Source organism: Bos javanicus, chromosome 3, assembly GCF_032452875.1.
Source record: "Bos javanicus breed banteng chromosome 3, ARS-OSU_banteng_1.0, whole genome shotgun sequence".
In the NCBI taxonomy this organism is placed as follows: domain Eukaryota; kingdom Metazoa; phylum Chordata; class Mammalia; order Artiodactyla; family Bovidae; genus Bos; species Bos javanicus.
The window spans coordinates 82,326,981-82,347,300 of NC_083870.1; the positions used below are offsets into that span (position 1 = coordinate 82,326,981).

Here is a 20,320-nt window from a genome sequence, read left to right on the forward strand (position 1 = left end):
TTGCTGGTACTGAAAAATCTTTGCATCTCTGGGATAAATCCCATTTGATTATGAGGTATGACCCTTTTAATGTATTGTTGGATTCAGTTTGCTCGTATTTTGTTGAGGATTTTTTCACATATGTTCAACAGTCGTATTGGCCTGTCATTTTCTTTTTGTGTGATATCTCTGTCTAGTTTTGGCATCAAGGTCTTGTTGGCTTCACAGAATGAGTTTGGGAGTGTTCCTTCCTCCGCAGGTTTTTTAGTTTCAGAAGAACAGGTTTTAAATGTTTGATAGAATTCACCTGTGAAACCGTCTAGTCCTAGACTTTTGGTTTTGGGCAGTTTTTAAATTACTAATTCAATTTCTGTACTTATGATTGGTCTGTTCATATTTTCTATCTTTTTCTGGTTCAGTCTTGGGTCTGAATAATTTTTAAACCATTTGAATGAATCTTAGAATGCATTTTCCATACAAATTGTGTTGTAATTTGTGGTTAAGACCTCATTTCAGGCTACAAGTATATTTTTTTCATAATGTAGGTAATGTATAGTATTAATCAGTGGTAGTCTGAGTAAAAAAAAAAAATATGGAGAATGCCATATAGAGTATAATAGGGACAAAAGAGTTTATCAAAGAGGTCTCCTAGTTTGACATCTGTATATATCACCTGTACCCCTTTATCTTTTTATAGCTGCTTTCCCTAGTCATACTCCCCCCAGTCCAAATATTTTTATGTGCTCTATCCCACAAATAGTTTTGTTATGAATTACTACTCCTCCTTCCTTTAACCAAACTTCTAGCTTCCTTGGTGAAACAAATTTCAGCTAGATACTAAGATAAAAACATTATTTTTTAACTCACTTAATATATTTTAAAATAGACAATAGATGTACATAATAGAAACTCAAATTGTCCAAAAGGATATATAGAAATCAAGTGGCAAGCAATGATTTTTGAATCACGTATATTCTTAGATTTCCTTTATTATTTTATAAAACCATTCAAAAGACTTATATCTTTTAAATCTGACTTATATCTTTTAAATCTGAAATTAAACTATTTCATGCTTTTAGATAAGTTTTAAGTGATTATAACATTTTATGATTTGTTTTGGCAGTTGTATTAGATTACAGTTTTCCAGAGAAAGAGAAAGAATAGCAGATGTGCATACATATAGTAGTGTAATAATGAGAATGAAATATAGTGTGATATAATAATTATTGATTAATAATGAATTGTATATAATTACACATATAGATAGACTTACTGTGAAGAATTGACTCATGCAAATACGGAGGCTAAGTCCTACAATGTACCGTCAGCAAGCTGGAGACCCAGCAAAGCCAGTGGTGTAATTCCAGTCCAAGTCTAAAGGCCTAACCATCAGGAGATCCAGTGGTGTGAATCTCAGTTCAGGGGCACAAGAGCAATGTCCCAGCATGAGCAGACAGGCAGCAAACTCAACCTCCCATCCTCTACTTTTTCTTCTGTTCAGAGCCTCAGTGGATTGGATGATACCCATTCACATTTGGGAGGACAATTTACTGAGCCAGTAAACAAAGACACAGGAGCCTGGTGGGCTGCAATCCATGGGATCGCAAAGAGTTGGGCACGACTGAGCGACTAACAATTACTAAACTAAGACAGTTACATAGTAATGATTTTCTAACTACATCATCCTATTAATTGGCCTTTTTTTAATTCATGAATTCTCTTTGTATATGAAATATGTATATTTCATTATATGCAATTTTATCACATCTACCACCACAGTCAAGGCCTTTTTTGAATTCATGAATTCTCTTTGTATAATGAAATATGTATATTTCATTATATGCAATTTTATCACATCTACCACCACAGTCAAGACATAGAATAGTCCTCTTTGCTATATAAAGTGCATTTTCAATCACTGGCTTATTCTCTTGTAGGCAAAAGAGTAACTTATTTCTATACTTATCCAAGTAAAGCCTTTTTAATAGTAATGTTAGGCTAGAATCAGGTTCTGGTTTTTTTTTGTTTTTTATCTATACAATTTAATTGTGACAATTAACCACATTTCAGAACTCTGATTTTCTCTTTACTGTATTTTAAGTATTTGATCATATGTAAGAATACTGACTTATGTATCACTTTCTGCTTAAATGAAGGTCTCTGGGTAACTTAGTGGAAAACATTTATTGAAAACATAGGATGAAGGTATAATTATGCTTATATTCTGTAGGCAATCAAAGACTAAGAGGGAGACAAGTATTTACTTTTAATTTCAACTGTTTAAAATTCTGGACAGAAAAAAATGGAAACTTTCTTCCAAACATCAGTATTAAGATAAGCATGCTCACTTTCACCACTAGTATTCAATATTTTACTGGAAATTCTAGCCATAGCAATTAGATAAGAAAAAAAAGTAAAAGGCATCCAATTGAAAAAGAAGAAATAAAACCATCTCTTTTTGCAGATAACTTGATCTTCTTGATCCTACATAGAGAGACTCCTGAAGAATGCACAAGAAGCTGTTAGTACTAATAAACAAAGTCAGCAAAATTACAAGGTATAAGATCAGTACACAAAAATCCATTGTGTTTCTATACACCTGCAGTGAACAGTTTGAAAGAATTGAAGGAGGCAATTCTGTTTATAGTAGGATTTAGAAGAATAAATCCTTCCTGGTTTCCTTGATGGCTCAGAGGGTAAAGTGTGTGCCTGCAATACTGGAGACCTGGGTTCAATCCCTGGGTCAGGAAGATCCCCTGGAAAAGAAAATGGTAACCCACTCCAGTACTCTTGCCTGGAAAATCCCGTGGACGGAGAAGCCTGTTAGGCTGCAGTCCATGGGGTCGCAAAGAGTCGGACATAACTGAGTGACTTCACTTCACTTCACTTAGAAGAATAAAATATCTAGGAATAAATTTAACCACAGAGGTGAAAGACTTTGTACACTGGAAATTGTAAAGTATTGCTGAGAGAAATTGAAGAAGACCTAAATAAATGGAAAAACAATCTGCTTTCATGGGCAGAAGATTTAATATTGTTAAGGTATCTGTACCTCTACCCAAAGTGATCTATACACTTAATGTAATGCCTATCAAAATTCCACACCATGTAAAAAATTATTCAGGGATAAAAATGATTGAGGTTCTGATACATGCTGTATAGCATGATGAACCTTGAAAACATGGTAAGTGAAATAAGCCAAATACAAAAGGACGAATGTTATACAATTTCAGTTATGTGCAATATCTAGAGTAGGCAACTTTAAAGAGAAAGTATATCAGAGATTACTAGAGGCTAAGGGCTATTGTTTAATGTTATGGAGTTTCTGTTTGTGGTAATGGTAGTGGTTTAGTTGCTAAGTCATGTCTGACTCTTGCGACCTCATGGACTATAGCCTGCCAGGCTCCTCTGTCCCTGGGATTCTCTAGTCAAGAATACTGGAGTGGGTTGCCATTTCCTTCTCCAGCAGATCTTCCTGACCCAGGAATCGAACCCAGGTCTCCTGCATTGCAGGCAGATTCTTTACCAACTGAACTACAAGGGAAGCCTAAAATAGTTCATTGTATTTGTTTTAGTCTGTGGTAATAGAATGGTTTTGAAGATAGTGTTGATGGTTGTAAAGTTTTGTGAATGTAATTAATACCACTGAAGTGTACACTTTAAAATGGTAAAATGACAACTTTTATATTTTATATATATATATATATATATATATACACATACACACGCACACACTACAATAAGAAAAAATTTTGAATTGAAAAACAACTACAGGGACAACATGAATATACATTGTTTAACAAGATGGTAGCTCAGACCTTACAGTGAGCTCAGTCCTTACAAAAACATTAAAATCACAGCTCAGTTCAGTTCAGTTCAGTCGCTCAGTTGTGTCCAACTCTTTGCGACCCCATGAATTGCAGCATGCCAGGCCTCCCTGTCCATCACCAACTCCCGGAGTTCACTCAGACTCACGTCCATCAAGTCAGTGATGCCATCCAGCCATCTCATCCTCTGTCATCCCTTTCTCCTTCTGCCCCCAATCCCTCCCAGCATCAGAGTCTTTTCCAATGAGTCAACTCTTCGCATGAGGTGACCAAAGTACTGGAGTTTCAGCTTTAACATCATTCCTTCCAAAGAAATCCCAGGGCTGATCTCCTTCCGAATGGACTGGTTGGATCTCCTTGCAGTCCAAGGGACTCTCAAGAGTCTTCTCCAACACCACAGTTCAGAAGCATCAATTCTTCAGCACTCAGCCTTCTTCACAGTCCACCTCTCACATCCATACATGACCACAGGAAAAACCATAGCCTTGACTAGACGGACCTTTGTTGGCAAAGTAATGTCTCTGCTTTTCAATATGCTATCTAGGTTGGTCATAACCTTCCTTCCAAGGAGTAAGCATCTTTTAATTTCATGGCTGCAGTCAACATCTGCAGTGATTTTGGAGCCCAGAAAAATAAAGTCTGACACTGTTTCCACTGTTTCCCCATCTATTTCCCATGAAGTGATGGGACCGGATGCCATGATCTTCGTTTTCCGAATGTTGAGCTTTAAACCAACTTTTTCACTCTCCACTTTCACTTTCATCAAGAGGCTTTTTAGTTCCTCTTCACTTTCTGCCATAAGGGTGGTGTCATCTGCATCCTGCTGATAAAAAACAATGGAACCTACCAAAAAAGATACTCTGTAACCCAAGACAAAGAATAAGCCACAATGCAATGGTAGGAGGAACACAGTTGCAATAAGCTAGACAATCCACAAACTGGAAAATAATTCTATCACAGAAGTTTTCCCACAGAAGTGAAAGTCCTGGACCCCACATCAGGCTTCCCAGACTCGGGGGTCTGTTAACAGGACAAAGATCCCCCAGAGAATCTGGCTTTGAAGGCCAGTGGGTTTTGATTGGAATTTCACAGGACTAGGGGAAACAGATTTTACTCCTATAGGGTGCACACAAAGTCTCGTGCACCAGCTCCTAGGGGAAAAGCTTAAGAGACTGGACCACACCTACCTGCTAGTATTGGAGGGTCTCTTGCCAAGGTGGGAGGCAGGTGTTGCTCACTATGGGGAAGAAGACACTGACAGTGGCAGTTCTGGCAAGTACTCATTAAGATGAGCTCTCCTGGAGGTCTCCATTTTCTCCCCAAGACCTAGCCCCACCCAACAGCCTGTAAGCTACAGTGCTGAGACACCTCAGGCTAAGCAATCAATAGGACAAGAATACAGCCCCACCCATCAGCAGACAGGCTGCTTAACATTTTCCTGAGCATGGCCCTGCCCACCAGGGGGCAGAACCAGCACCCACCAGTGGACAGGAACCAGTTCCTCCCACCAGAAAGCCTGCGTAAGTATCTTAGCCTCATCTACCCGATTTCAAATCATAAAAGCAAGAATGATTGCAGCCTGTGGAATATAAACTGCAATCACAGAAAGTTAGACAAAATGAGACAGGAAAGGAATGCATCCCAGATGAAGGAACAAGATAAAACCCCAGAAGAACAACTAAGTGAAGTGGAGATAGACAATCTAATGGAAAAAGAATTCAGAGTAATGACGTGAAAATGATCCAAGATCTTGGGGAAAAATGGGAGGCGTATGTTGAGAAGATACATGAAATGTTTAAAAAAGATCTAGAAGAACTAAAGAACAAACAGAAGAACAATGCAGTGACTGAAATGAAAGATAACATTACAAGGAATCAATAGCAGAGCAATTGAGGAAGAATAGATAATTGGCTTGGAAGACAGGATGGTGAAGATCACTCCCAGGAAACAAAAAAGAATGAAAAGAAATGAAGAACTTGAGAAAATATTTGAAGCAATAATAGCTAAAAACTTCCCTAGCAAGGAAAGGAATTAGTCGCCCAAGTCCAGGAAGTGCAGAGAGTCCTAGGCAGGATAAACCGAAGGAGAAACACATGAGACACCTAGATTTCAAACTGATGAAAATTAAATTAAAATTTTAAAAAATATTAAAAGCAACAAGGGAAAAGCAACAACAAAACATACAGGGGAACTCCCATAACATTATCAGCTGATTTCTCAGCAGAAACTCTGCTGCTCAGAAGGGAGAAGCATGACGTATTTAAAGTAATGAGAGGGAGAACTCTACAACCAAGAACACTCTACCCTGCAAGGCTGTCATACGGATCAGCAGAAAAATCAAGAGCTTGATAGACAGGCAAAAAATATTAGAATTCAGTACCATCAGACCAGCTTTGCAACAAATACTAAAGGAACTTTTCCAAGCGGAAAAGGCCACTACTAAAAATAAGAAAATTACATATGGAAAAGCTCACCAATAAAGGCAAACATGCAGTAAAGGTAGGAAATCATCCACACACAAACATGATATGGAAACCAGCAGTTGTGAGAAAGGAGAGCTCTTTGAAATGAATTCAAATTTGAAATTAAAAGATCAGCAATTTGAAACAATCTTGTTTATATATAGACTGCTATATTAAAACCTCATGGTAACCACAAACTGAAAATCTACAGTAGATATACGCAAAGAAAGAAAAAGAAATCTAGACACAACACTAAAGTTCGTCATCAAGTCACAAGAGAAGAGAACAAAATAGGGAAGAAAAAAGGCTTACAAAAACAAATCTTAAACAATTTAAAAAATAGCAATACAACCATACATATTGATACTTATATCAATGGATTAAATGCTCCAACCAAAAGTCATAGACTCTCTGGAATGGATGCAAAAACGAGACCCATATATATGCTGTCTACAAGAGTCCCACTTTAGATCAGGGGACACATACAGACTGAAAGTGAGAAGATAAGATATTCCATCTTTCTTGCAAATGGAAATGAAAAGAAAGCTAAAGTAGCAGTACTCATATCAGACAAAATAGACTGTAAAATAAAGACTGTTGCAAGAGACAGAGGTCCAACAGTCCAAGACAATCCCAGAAGATGTAACAATTGTAATTATATATGCACTCAACATAGGAGAACTCCAATATATAAGGCAAATACTAATAACATGAAAGGAGAAATCAATAGTAACACAATAATAGGGGGGACTGTGACACCCCACTTAAACATCAGTGGACAGATCATCTTGATACAATCAACAAGGAAACACAGACCTTAAATGTTACTTTAGACCAGATCAGTTCAGTTCAGTTCAGTTCAGTCGCTCAGACCAGATAGACTTAAGTATTTATGGAGCATTCTATCCAAAACCAGCAGAATACAGATTCTTCTCTAGTGCATATAGAACATTCTTAAGGATTGATTATATGCTGGCCACAAAGCAAGCCTTGGTAAATTTTAAAAAATTGAAAGCATAATCAAGCATCTTTTTCAACCTAAATGCTATGAGCTTAGGAGAAACTACAAGAAAAAAAACTTTAAAAAACCACTTTGAGGCTAAACCATATGCTACTAAGCAACCCCATGGATCACTGAGGAAATAAAAAAATACCTAGAGATAAATGATAATAAAAGCATGATGATCCAAAATCTATGGGAGGCAGCAAAAATGGCTTTAAGAGGGATGTTTATAGCAATAAAATCTTACCTCAGGAAACAAAATCACCTAATCTTACACCTAAAGCAACTAGAGAAAGAAGAACAAACAAAATCAAAAGTTAGTAGAAGGAAAGAGATCAGAAAGATGAGAGCAGAAATAGAGATGAAAACAATAGAAAAGACCAATGAACCTAAAAGCTGGTTTTCTTTGAAAAGATAAACAAAACTGATAAAACTTATCAGACTCATCAGAAAAAAATGAAAGAGGGCTAGAATCAATAAAATTAGAAATGAAAAAGAAATTACAACAGACACAGAAATACAAAGGATCATAAGAGACTGCTACAAGCAACTATATGCTAATAAAATGGACAATTAGAAGAAATGGACAAGTTTTTAAAAATGTGTAGTCTCCTAAGACTAAACCAGGAAGAAATAGAAAATATGAACAGACCAAGCACAAGTACTGAAATTGAAACTGTGATTAAAAAGTTAAACAAGGAAAAGTCCAGGATCAGATGACATCACAGGTGAATTCTAGAAAACATTTACACAAGAGTTAACACCTGTCCTTCTGAAACTAGCCTCAAAAATTGTGGAGGAAAGAACACACCCAAACTCATTCGTGAGGCCACCATCACTCTGATACCAAAGCCAGACAAAGATACCACACACACAGAAAAGAAAATTAAGGCCAATATCACTGAAGAACACAGACACAAAAATGCTCAACAATACACTAGCAGTCTGAAACCAACAAAATATTATTAAAAGAATCATATGCCATAATCAAGTGAGATTTATCCCAGGGATGTAAGAATTTTCAGTATCTGCAAGTCAATCAGTGTGATGTACCACATTAACAAGTTAAAGAATAAAAAACATACAGTCCTCTCAATAGATACAAAAAAAGCTTTTGACAAAATTCAGTGTTCATTTATGACCAACTTAGACAGCATATTAAAAAGCAGAGACATTACTTTGCCAACAAAGGTCCCTCTAGTCAAAGCTATGGTTTTTCCAGTAGTCATGATGGATGTGAGAATTGGACTATAAAGAAAGCTGAGTGCTGAACAATTGATGTTTTTGAACTGTGGTGTTGGAGAAGACTCTTGAGAGTCCCTTGGACTGCAAGGAAATCCAACCAGTCCATTCTAAAGGAAATCAGTCCTGAATGTTCATTGGAAGGACTGATGCTGAAGCTGAAACTCCAATACTTTGGCTACTTGATCCAAAGAACGGACTTATTGGAAAAGACCCTGATGCTGGGAGGGATTGGGGGCAGGAGGAGAAGGGGACGACAGAGGATGAGATGGTTGGATGGCATACTGACTCAGTGGACATGAGTTTGAGTGAACTCAGGGAGTTGGTAATGGACAGGGAGGCATGGCATGCTGTGATTCATTGGTCGCAAAGAGTCGGACACGACTGAGCGACTGAACTGAACTGAACAGAGACAAAAGACCTGTACTTCAAAAGCTATAAGACACTGATGAAAGAAATCAAAGATGACACAAACAGATGGAAATATATACCATATTCTTGAATTGGAAGAATTGATATTGTCAAAATGACTATACCACTGAAGGCAACCAACAGATACAGTGTGATTCCTATCAAATTACCAATGTATTTTTCACAACTAGAACAAAAAAGTCTTAAAGTTTGTGTGGAGACACAAAAGGTCCAGAATAACCAAAGCAATCTTGAGAAAGGGAGCCTGATTCATCCAGCTCTATACTCAAAGCTTCAGTCATCAAAACAGTATGGTACTAAAACAAAAACAGAAATATACATCAATAGAACAGGATAGAAAGCCTAGAAATAAACCCTCACACCTAAGATCAATTAATCTACAACAAAGAAGACAAAACTATGTAATGGAAGACAGTCTCTTCAATAAATGGGGCTGTAAAGACTGTACAGCTGCATGTAAAAAGATGAAATTAGAACATTGTTTAACATCATAAAAATAAACTCAAAATGGATTAGAGACTTAAACGTAAAACTAGATACTATAAAACTCTTAGAGGAAAACATAGGCAGAACACTCTTTGACATAAACTGCAGCAGTATCTTTTTCAAGCTGTCTCCTAGAATAGTGAAAATAAAAACAAAATGAAACCTATTTAAAATTAAAAGCTTTTTCACAGCAAAGGGAATCATAAACAAAATGGATAGACCATCCAAAAAATGAGCAGATGACCTAAATAGACATTTCTCCAAAGAAGACATACAGACGACCCAGAGGCACATGAAGATACACTCAGCATCACTAATTATTAGAGAAATGGAAATCAAAACTACAATGTCACCTCACACCAGTCAGAATGTTCATTATCAAAAAAAATCTATACAATAGAAACAATAAATGCTGGAGAGGGTTGGAGAAAAGGGAGCCTCCTTCTTCACTGTTGGTGGGAATGTAGATTGGTACAGTCACTATAGAGAACAGTATGGAGGTTCCTTAAAAAACTAAAAGTAGAGCTACCGTGTGATCCATCAATCCCATTCCTGGGGATATATTCAGAGAAAAACATGGTTTGAAAGGATGCATGTACCCCAGTGTTCATTGCAGCACTGTTTATGATAGCCAGGACATGGAAGCAACCTAAATATCCATTGACAGATTAATGGATAAAGATGTGGTACATGTACACAATGGAATACTCCTCAGTCATTAAAAATATTGAAATAATGCCACTTCCACCAATATGGATGGACATGGAGATTATCATACTAAGGGAAGTCAGAGAAAGACAAGTACGGTATTGTGTGGAAAGTAAAAAAAAAAAAATAACACAAATGAACTTATTTATAGAATACAAACGGACTCACAGACTTAGAGAATGTAGTTATGGCTATCAGAGGGGAAATGTGGGAGGGAGGGATAGATTGACCTTTGAGAGTATATAGTGTTAGTAGAGTAGTAAGGGAGAAATCTGAATATTAGAATTTAATTTCAATATGGAGGAAGTGGAGATTGGCTTAAATCATTGTTTTGAGCACTAGTTTGTGGTGGAGAGAATATTCTTTAAGTAAAAGGAGAGTTAAACAGAGTGAATAAAACAAATAGGTAGAAAATCCAGGATTATACATTAGAAAGACATGTGTGTAGCAGAAGGTTAGGGGATTGGGAAAATTAGCTTTCTTTTTAAAAAAATTTTTCCAGCTTAATTGAAGTATAACTGAAAAATAAAATATGTATATTTAAAGTATATAATGTGATACGTATTCACTAAAATAATTATGACAGTTTGGTTAATTAACACATCTCACATTGTTACCTTTTTCTCTTGGTGAGAATGTTTAAGATGTACTCTCTTTATCAGTTTGAAGTATCACTTACTGTCTCCAGCACTCTTAGTCGCTCAGTTGTGTCCTACTACTTGTGACCCCATGGACTGTAGCCTGCTAGGCTCCTCTGTCCGTGGAATTCTCCAGGCAAGAATACTGGAGTGGGTTGCCATTTCCTTCTCTTAAGTGATCTTCTCAACCCAGGGGTCGAATCCAAGCCTCCTGCATTACAGGCAGATTCTTTACCATCTGAGCCACCAAAGTATACAATGTAGTATTTATAGCTACCATGCTATGCATGGAATAGCTACCATCAGATCAGATCAGATCAAATCAGTCGCTCAGTCGTGTCCGACTCTTTGCAACCCCATGAACTGCAGCACGCCAGGCCTCCCTGTCCATCACCAACTCCCGGAGTTCACTCAGACTCATGTCCATTGAATCAGTGATGCCATCCAGCCATCTCATCTGTCGTCCCCTTCTCCTCTTGCCCCCAGTCCCTCCCAGCATCAGAGTCTTTTACAATGAGTCAACTCTTTGCATGAGGTGGCCAAAGTACTGGAGTTTCAGCTTTAGCATCATTCCTTCCAAAGAAATCCCAGGGCTGATCTCCTTCCGAATGGACTGGTTGGATCTCCTTGCAGTCCAAGGGACTCTCAAGAGTCTTCTCCAACACCACAGTTCAAAAGCATCAATTCTTCGGCGCTCAGCCTTCTTCACAGTCCAACTCTCACATCCATACATGACCACTGGAAAAACCATAGCCTTGACTAGACGGACCTTTGTTGGCAAAGTAATGTCTCTGCTTTTGAATATGCTATCTAGGTTGGTCATAACTTTCCTTCCAAAGAGTAAGCATCTTTTAATTTCATGGCTACAGTCACCGTCTGCAGTGATTTTGGAGCCCAGAAAAATAAAGTCTGACACTGTTTCCACTGTTTCCCCATCTATTTCCCATGAAGTGATGGGGCCGGATGCCATGATCTTCATTTTCTGAATGTTGAGCTTTAAGCCAACTTTTTCACTCTCCACTTTCACTTTCATCAAAAGGCTTTTTAGTTCCTCTTCACTTTCTGCCATAAGGGTGGTATCATCTGCATATCCATGCTATGCATGAAATCCCCAGAACTGATTCATCTTACATATGAAGGATTGTACCCTTTGACCAGCATCTCCCTGTTTCCCCCACCCAGCTTTCTCAGTGAGATAACAAACTAATGAACTTTGAAGTCTGTACAGGAGACAGGGATCAAGATGATCCCCATGGGAAAGAAATGCAAAAAAAGCAAAATGGCTGTCTGAGGAGGCCTTACAAATAGCTGTGAAAAGAAGAGAAGCGAAAAGCAAAGGAGAAAAGGAAAGATATAAGCATCTGAATGCAAAGTTTCAAAGAATAGCAAGGAGAGATAAGAAAGCCTCCTCAGCGATCAATGCAAAGAAATAAAGGAAAACAACAGAATGGGAAAGATGAGAGATCTCTTCAAGAAAATTAGAGATACCAAGGGAACATTTCATGCAAAGATGAGCTCTATAAAGGATAGAAATGGTATGAACCTAACAGAAGCAGAAGATATTAAGAAGAGGTGGCAAGAATACACAGAAGAACTGTACAAAAAAGATCTTCACGACCCAGATAATCACGATGGTGTGATCACTCACCTAGAGCCAGACATCCTGGAATGTGAAGTCAAGTGGGCCTTAGAAAGCATCACTAATAACAAAGCTAGTGGAGGTGATGGAATTCCAGTTGAGCTATTTCAAATCCTGAAACATGGTGCTGTGAAAGTGCTGCACTCAGTATGTCAGCAAATTTGGAAAACTCAGCAGGGGCCACAGGACTGGAAAAGATCAGTTTTCATTCCAATCCCAAAGAAAGGCAATGCCAAAGAATGCTCAAACTACCGCACAATTGCACTCATCTCACACGCTAGTAAAGTAATGCTCAAAATTCTCCAAGCCAGGCTTCAGCAATATGTGAACTAACTGGACATGGAACAACAGACTGGTTCCATATAGGAAAAGGAGTATGTCAAGGCTGTATATTGTCACCCTGCTTATTTAACGTCTATGCAGAGTACATCATGAGAAACGCTGGGCTGGAAGAAGCACAAGCTGGAATCAAGATTGCTGGGAGAAAATCAATAACCTCAGATATGCAGATAATACCACCCTTATGGCAGAAAGTGAAGAGGAACTAAAAAGCCTCTTGTTGAAAGTGAAAGAGGAGAGTGAAAAAGTTGGCTTAAAGCTCAACATTCAGAAAATGAAGATCATGGCATCTGGTCCCATCACTTCATGGGAAATAGATGAGGAAACAGTGGAAACAGTGTCAGACTTTATTTTGGGGGGGCTCTAAAATCACTGCGGATGGTGACTGCAGCCATGAAATTAAAAGATGCTTACTCCTTGGAAGGAAAGTTGTGACCAACCTAGATAGCATATTCAAAAGCAGAGACATTACTTTGCCAACAAAGGTCTGTCTAGTCAAAGCTATGGTTTCTCCAATAGTCATGTATGGATGTGAGAGTTGGACTGTGAAGAAAGCTGAGAGCCAAAGAATTGATGCTTTTGAGCTGTGGTGTTGGAGAAGACTCTTGAGAGTCCCTTGGACTGCAAGGAGATGCAACCAGTCCATTCTAAAGGAGATCAGTCCTGGGTGTTCACTGGAAGGACTGATGCTGAAGCAGAAACTCCAATACTTTGGCCACCTAATGTGAAGAGTTGACTCATTGGAAAAGACCCTGATGCTGGGAGGGATTGGGGGCAGGAGGAGAAGGGGATGACAGAGGATGAGATGGCTGGATGGCATCACCAACTCAATGGACATGAGTTTGGGTAAACTCTGGGAGTTGGTGGACAGGGAGGCCTGGCGTGCTGCGATTCATGGGGTTGCAAAGAGTCGGACACAACTGAGTGACTGAACTGAACTGAAAAAGAACAATAAAATGAAAGATGAGCATATTTCACTTGGATCTAGGAATGAATGTTCACTGGATTAGGTCTTTTATATTTTATTCATTGTTCCATCAAATAATATCTACCATACTATAGACACCATGCTAGGTAACTTGGTTTATAACATAAACAAGGTAGACACTGTCCTTACCTTCATGGAACTTATGATCTAATGAGGAAGAAAGGTGCCAAACAGTTGGAAGTTACAGAAAAGGGTAAATTAGTATCTTTACAGGGCATTATGGCTTTTAGAGGTTTCACATCTTATTCCACTGCATCCACATTGCCTGCACAGTCAGTATAGTAGGCACCATGGGTTGCATGCCAGGGAATCTTCAAGAAATTGATGACCTCCCTTTCACATTTGTGATGGCATAGCAGCAGCTGAGTTAATGCTTGCTAATCACCTGTATCATCAGTTTTCAGTTAGAGTCGCCAATTTAAGGATAACTTCTCCTTGTTCTTTTAGTTCTTCGCTCAGAATATATCTGAGGAGCTTTATGGAGAAAAGGAAAATAACGAAGTTAAACTTGAAGTTAAGAATGGAAAATAATTGAAAGTAGTCAAGATAGGGAAAAAAGCAGAATTGAAGCAGAATGATACTTTTAAAAGTTATGTATCACTTGCTTGAGACTGAAGAAATCACTATGGAAGAAATTTAAAGCATAATTAATGGATATGTCCCTCTATGTATTTTATATGAGCAAAGCCTCTAATTTCAGTTGTTCTTCAGAATAATAAGACTTTCTCTTTGGGGAAAATGAGAAAACTGAATTTTACAGTGAGACTTTTCTAGGCAAATTGGAAAATACATCAAAAACCCTGAATTTGGGGCATGTGGCTTTCTCAAGAGAAAAATGGATATTCATAGTGAACATACCATAAGAATCTGCTCTGAGGAAAGGCAGTCTGGCAAAAAATGTCAGAACTTGAACAGCTTTCTCTTCTGCCAGACCAACTGGATCATAGTTTCTTTTTAAAAACAGAGTACTAGACAATTTAAAAAACTAGTTAAAAAAACTCGTTAAAAAAAAGATGTTGCTGAATTTTTACACTGCTGAAACAAAAAAATGATTCATTCAAGAAAGACCAAGATTTCATATTTCTCAAGTTGTACAACAGTGGAATTTGGGCATAATATAGGATTTTATCAAATTTTGTAAGGAGGTCATGAAACAGGCAGCAGCCACTGGATATCTGGATGCCGTACCCATCAACATCTGCATAGTTTGCAGTGGTCATTATAAGATGAAGGATTTGACCCAGTGTAGTCCAGCCAGAGGCAAATCTGTTTAAGAAAGGAATAGTGTTTTATAAAATATGATGGCACCCACTGATGATACTTTCACTTACCAACTTGAATAAAAGGGGCAACAATAACTTGGAAACTTTGTAGCAGAAATGTATTCTGTAGGCAGGTATAAAAGATTGTTGGTTTTCAGAAACAACTAAATTAGTTGAAGGCACATAGAGATAATATTAAAGCAAACAATAATGCTGTCTTAGGACAGCAAAGTATAGTTGAAACTATCCTTTGAAAATATAGAAAATGCTATCCCTGGCAATAAAAATTCAGCTTCCAGCACATGAGATTAAATATAAATATTGCCATTTTGTCTAGGATGAAGACAGTGGCAACCATTCTCCCAAAAGCTGCTCAGCAAGTTGTTTATCTCCAAAGAGTATGACGTCTTGTCTACCATCTTGTCAGAAGATGTAGAAATGGAGAACACTTCCTGAATTTCTCAAAATATAGCAGTTGGATGACAGTTTAAAAGCCATTCCATGAATTTGCTTACCATTGAGATGAGGAAAAGAATTTCACCTAGCGAGAAGTATAATGAGGAAGAGAGGAAAGGAAATTAAAAATGAAGAGAGTGATGGAATGTCCACCACTCTAATCGGTCCTGCAGTGCAAGCAAGTTTAGGCATGTGAAAGATATCTTGATACTTGGGGAACTGATCCTCAGTCCAAAAACTCCGAGGCTGTTGAACAGGTTGGTTAGCTGCTGGATAACTGTCTTAGGAGAAAGATTTACTAATAGATTCATTGGGTACACTTACATACCACAGTTCTTGGGGGTGCCATTCACTTCTTGCTCTTTCTGAACAGAGCTTTTTGGAGTCATTCACAATGGAAACACTGCAGGATTTAGCCCTTCCCACACAACTCCCTGGGGGTAAACAGGGAACAGCATCAGTTCCTTAAAGAATGGTAAGACCATGTGAAGAGGCTCTGCCACTCTAATCCTCCCAGAAAAGGGATGCCAGCAAAAGAGCCCCTAGGACTCCTTCGCATAGCAAAGGAGCTTAATTGCCTCAGCTTTGTATTTCTGAGATACTTAGTGGGCTTAGGAATAATGTAGGGGAAGCTGGAGGTTCCCAGCCTTGAGTGGGAGTCACTGAAGTCCTCCTGCTCCTTCAGGCTTTTGGAGCTTAATTGGAGGAGCCAGAATTCCTTTATGATAGTCTCTCTCATATGGAGGTAGTCTGTCTCATATGGAGGTAGTGTCTCTCATATGTAGGTGGTAGGTGGTCTGTCTCATATGGAGGTGGTCTGTCTCATATGGAGGTAGTCTGTCTCATATAGAGGCTCCATTGGTAAGCAGCTGGGACCTCAGACAGACAACTTCTAATTTAAAATGTGTAATAATGAAGGAAAATGTTAAGGAAAAAAATATCACTTGGGATTCCACTATGTTCACATAATTTTTAGCTTTTGCATATTGCTTTCTTTCCATTCTTTGCTCACATACTTATATAAATATTTTACTTAGTTGAAACATACTGTTCATATTCATTGTGTATGAACATTTAATGTCACGTTTGTCTTATTTTTATAGCACACACAAATGTTAATGGATAACACTGATGTGATTTTGAAAAGCATTTAAATAGAATTTCTAGTTTCTCTCATAAAACTGGTAGGACAGATTTGTGTTCTCTGAAACAGTAGTCACTAGCCAGCCACACATGGTTAATGAACTTTTATTTATTTATTTTTGGCTAATGAACTTTTATTTTATTTATTTATTTTTTTTTTCCCTCCCCGCCACCCTCCCAATACCTAATGAACTTTTAAAATGTGACTATTCTGAAATGAGATATGCTATGAATATAAAGTGTACACTGAATTTTGAAAAAAAGTATAAAATATCTCATGGATAATTTTTATATTGATTACATGTTGAAATGGTAATACTTTGCGGGGGACGGAGCGCTGCGCCTCACGGGGCGGCGGGAAAGGGGTAGAGAGGACAGCTCTGAGGGACAGTGGCAGAACCTGCGGGCTAGTTGGGAAGCTCACCCTCTGGGAGGAAGGGAAGCGGAGACCTCCTCTGCCCAGGAGCGAGGAGACGCCTGGAGGCCGAGGGTTAGGCCGCCGCTACCTCCTCCAGCAGCGGACACCGCAGAGATCACGCAGCCGGCGGGCGCACCGGCCACCAACGGCGACCCTTCGCCCTTCGCGCAGGTGGCAGTGTAGAAGCCAAGACAGGAACTTCCAGAAGTACTTTCAGAAAAATAACAGTGAACCTCAGTACGCAAACACAGGGATCTGAAAAATCACAGTTGAAGAGGGATTTATTTAGCCCCTGCCAATGAGATGTAAGACAAAGTCAGATGCTGTTCTTGAAGAGAATAATATCAAATTGGACATTTACCAGTAGAAAGCAAATTGGGACCTTTGACTTGAAAAGTGTAAATTGAAGACAGAAAGATTGTTTGCTGGAAGGATCCCATGGGTGTGGAGTGGCTTGACAAGAGCTCTCAGTTAGGAACACATAAATTTGCACTGTGTGGGACTTAGATTCATTATCTGACTCTGTAAACTGGGAAGTAACTAATCATTGCTCAATTTGGCTAAGAAGAATGAGATCTAATCTTCTAAGAAAGGAAAGGAGCAAAGATGAGATTTTACACTTTTCTGGAATTATAGCATTCTCAATATAGAGACATCAGGTGCTTTAAAGATGTGCCCAGGAAGAGCACTGCTTTGAAAATACTGTATTTTATTTTTGAGGTATAACATGGGACTTCCCAGGTGGCATTAGTGGTAAAGAATCCACCTGCCAATGCAGGAGACATAAGGGTTGCGGGTTTGAACCCGGGGTCAGGAAGATTCCCTGGAGTAGGGAAGATTCCCTGGAATAGGAAATGGCAGCCTACTCCAGTATTCTTGCCTGGAAGATTCTATGGGCAGAGGAGCCTGGCAGTCTACAGTCCGTGGGGCCCCAAAGAGTCACACAACTGACTGAGTACATACATAAAATAAAGTGTGTACAATGCATTAATCTGAAATGTATTGCTCTATGAACTTTGATATGTGTATATGCTCATGGGACTACCACCCAGGTCAAGAATACAACTTTTCTAGTACCCCAAAAGATTTCCTCCTCCTTCCCCTTCTGGTCAGTTTTTATCCTATTTCTAATCTGAAGATAACTACATTATGATTTTGTTTCCACACTGTAGTATTTTTTAAACTCCATCCATTCCTTTGTTGGTTGTTAAGCTCCATGTAAATAGAGTCATATAGAAGGGACTTGTGTGTGTGTGTCTTCTTTCACATAACATGTCTTTGTGGGTGCTTCCCCATTAGCTCAGTGGTAAAGAATCCGCCTGCAATGCAGGAGATTGGGGAGATGCAGATTTGACCCCTGGGTTGGGAAGATCCCCTGGAGGAGGGCATGGCAACCCACTCCAGTATTCTTTCCTGGAGAATCCCATGGACAGAGGAGCCTGGGGGGCTATAGTCCAGAGGGTCGCAAAGAGTCGGACACGACTGAGCGACTGAGCACACACTCGCAATGTCTTTGTAATTTATCCGTGTTGTTGTGTTAGTAGTTCATTCTAATCGGATGAGTAGTAATTTATGTTGTATGGATATACCACAATTTGTTATCCATTCTCCTCTTGGATCTTTGGATTGTTTCTACTGTGTGACCAATTTGAATAAAGCAGCTGTGAATATTCTGGAAAAAAAAAAAGAAATGGTAATACTTTGGATATATTGAGTTAAATAAAATATATTATTAAAATTAAAGTTCACCTAATTCTTTTTACTTTCAATGTGGCTATTCAAAAATTTTTAATTATATATATGGCTTGCATTATATTTCTGTTAAACTGCACTGGTATAGATTATCATATACAAACTGTGAGATCTTAAAATATGAAAAGAAACTAAAGTTGCAGCCATAAGGAAATAGTTAAATCATCTTTGGTATATTTACTAGGTCCAATATTGTGCAGCTTTTAAAAGTATAGACACATGAATGTGGCCAAACATACCTTTCGTTGTCTTCAAATTTAAAAGAGTACCTTGGTGTATTTGTCATTGGAATATATTAAGCTAAAAAACTTATTTTTTAATTTAAAAAAAATTACTGGGTAACACTGATTCATAGACTTCAGTTCAGTTCAGTCGCTCAGTCGTGTTCGACTCTGCGACCCCATGAATTGCAGCACGCCAGGCCTCCCTGTCCATCACCAACTCCCGGAGTTCACTCAGACTCACGTCCATCGAGTCGGTAATGCCATCCAGCCATCTCATCCTCTGTCGTCCCCTTCTCCTCCTGCCCCCAATCCCTCCCAGCATCAGAGTCTTTTCCAATGAGTCCGTTCTTTGGATCAGGTGGCCCAAGTATTGGAGTTTCAGCTCTAGCATCATTCCTTCCAAAGAAATCCCAGGATTGATCTCCTTCAGAATGGACTGGTTGGATCTCCTTGCAGTCCAAGGGACTCTCAAGAGTCTTCTCCAACACCACAGCTCAAAAGCATCAATTCTTTGGCTCTCAGCTTTCTTCACAGTCCAACTCTCACATCCATACATGACTACTGGAAAAACCATAGCCTTGACTAGACAGACCTTTGTTGGCAAAGTAATATCTCTGCTTTTGAATATGCTATCTAGGTTGGTCATAACTTTCCTTCCAAGGAGTAAGCGTCTTTTAATTTCATGGCTGCAATCACCATCTGCAGTGATTTTGGAGCCCCAAAAAATAAAGTCTGACACTGTTTCCACTGTTTCCCCATCTATCTGCCATGAAGTGATGGGACCAGATGCCATGATCTTAGTTTTCTGAATGTTGAGCTTTAAGCCAACTTTTTCACTCTCCTCTTTCACTTTCAACAAGAGGCTTTTTAGTTCCTCTTCACTTTCTGCCTAGTAAATAAGATGATGGTGGTGTATTTGTTCTTTCAAAATGGTATGAAGGAGAAAGGACAAGCCAACTATATATCTCTTCTTTCCCATTGCTCAGTGGTGATGAGAAAGTGAAATGCCAAAGGATAGGATGGTTGGTAAAATATATTGTTTGTAAAGGAGTGAAAGCTGAAAGAGGAGCATTTACATCTTTTACCACTTTGAAAAATGCAAAGAAAATGATAAAAACTGAATATAAGATTCTTTTAAAAAGATTAAAGCTTTGAAAATGACTTGCCGTGTTCAACTGCTTGATCTTACTGAATATTTTTGTTTTTTTTTCATTCACAGATTCATGGTGTTGCTATCTAAAGTTGAAAAATCATCAGAAGAATTCATGGAAATAATGCAAAATTTAAGTAGTATACAGGTTTGCTTTTTTTGGCATATATTT

At 38.5% G+C, this 20,320-nt stretch overlaps 1 protein-coding gene across 5 annotated transcripts in view; it reads left to right on the forward strand.

Moving 5' to 3' along the window:
* The window catches only part of ITGB3BP (integrin subunit beta 3 binding protein), a 106,635-nt gene that overhangs the window by 62,443 nt on the left and 23,872 nt on the right, over positions 1-20,320 (forward strand). For all 5 annotated transcript variants that reach the window (XR_009735415.1, XM_061411741.1, XM_061411742.1 and 2 more), the window contains exon 5: positions 20,218-20,296. Coding sequence is in view for 4 of the 5 variants with exons in the window: in XM_061411741.1 (XP_061267725.1) it covers positions 20,218-20,296 (79 nt within the window). In the remaining variant the exon portion in view is untranslated. The remainder of the gene's footprint in view (positions 1-20,217; positions 20,297-20,320) is intronic.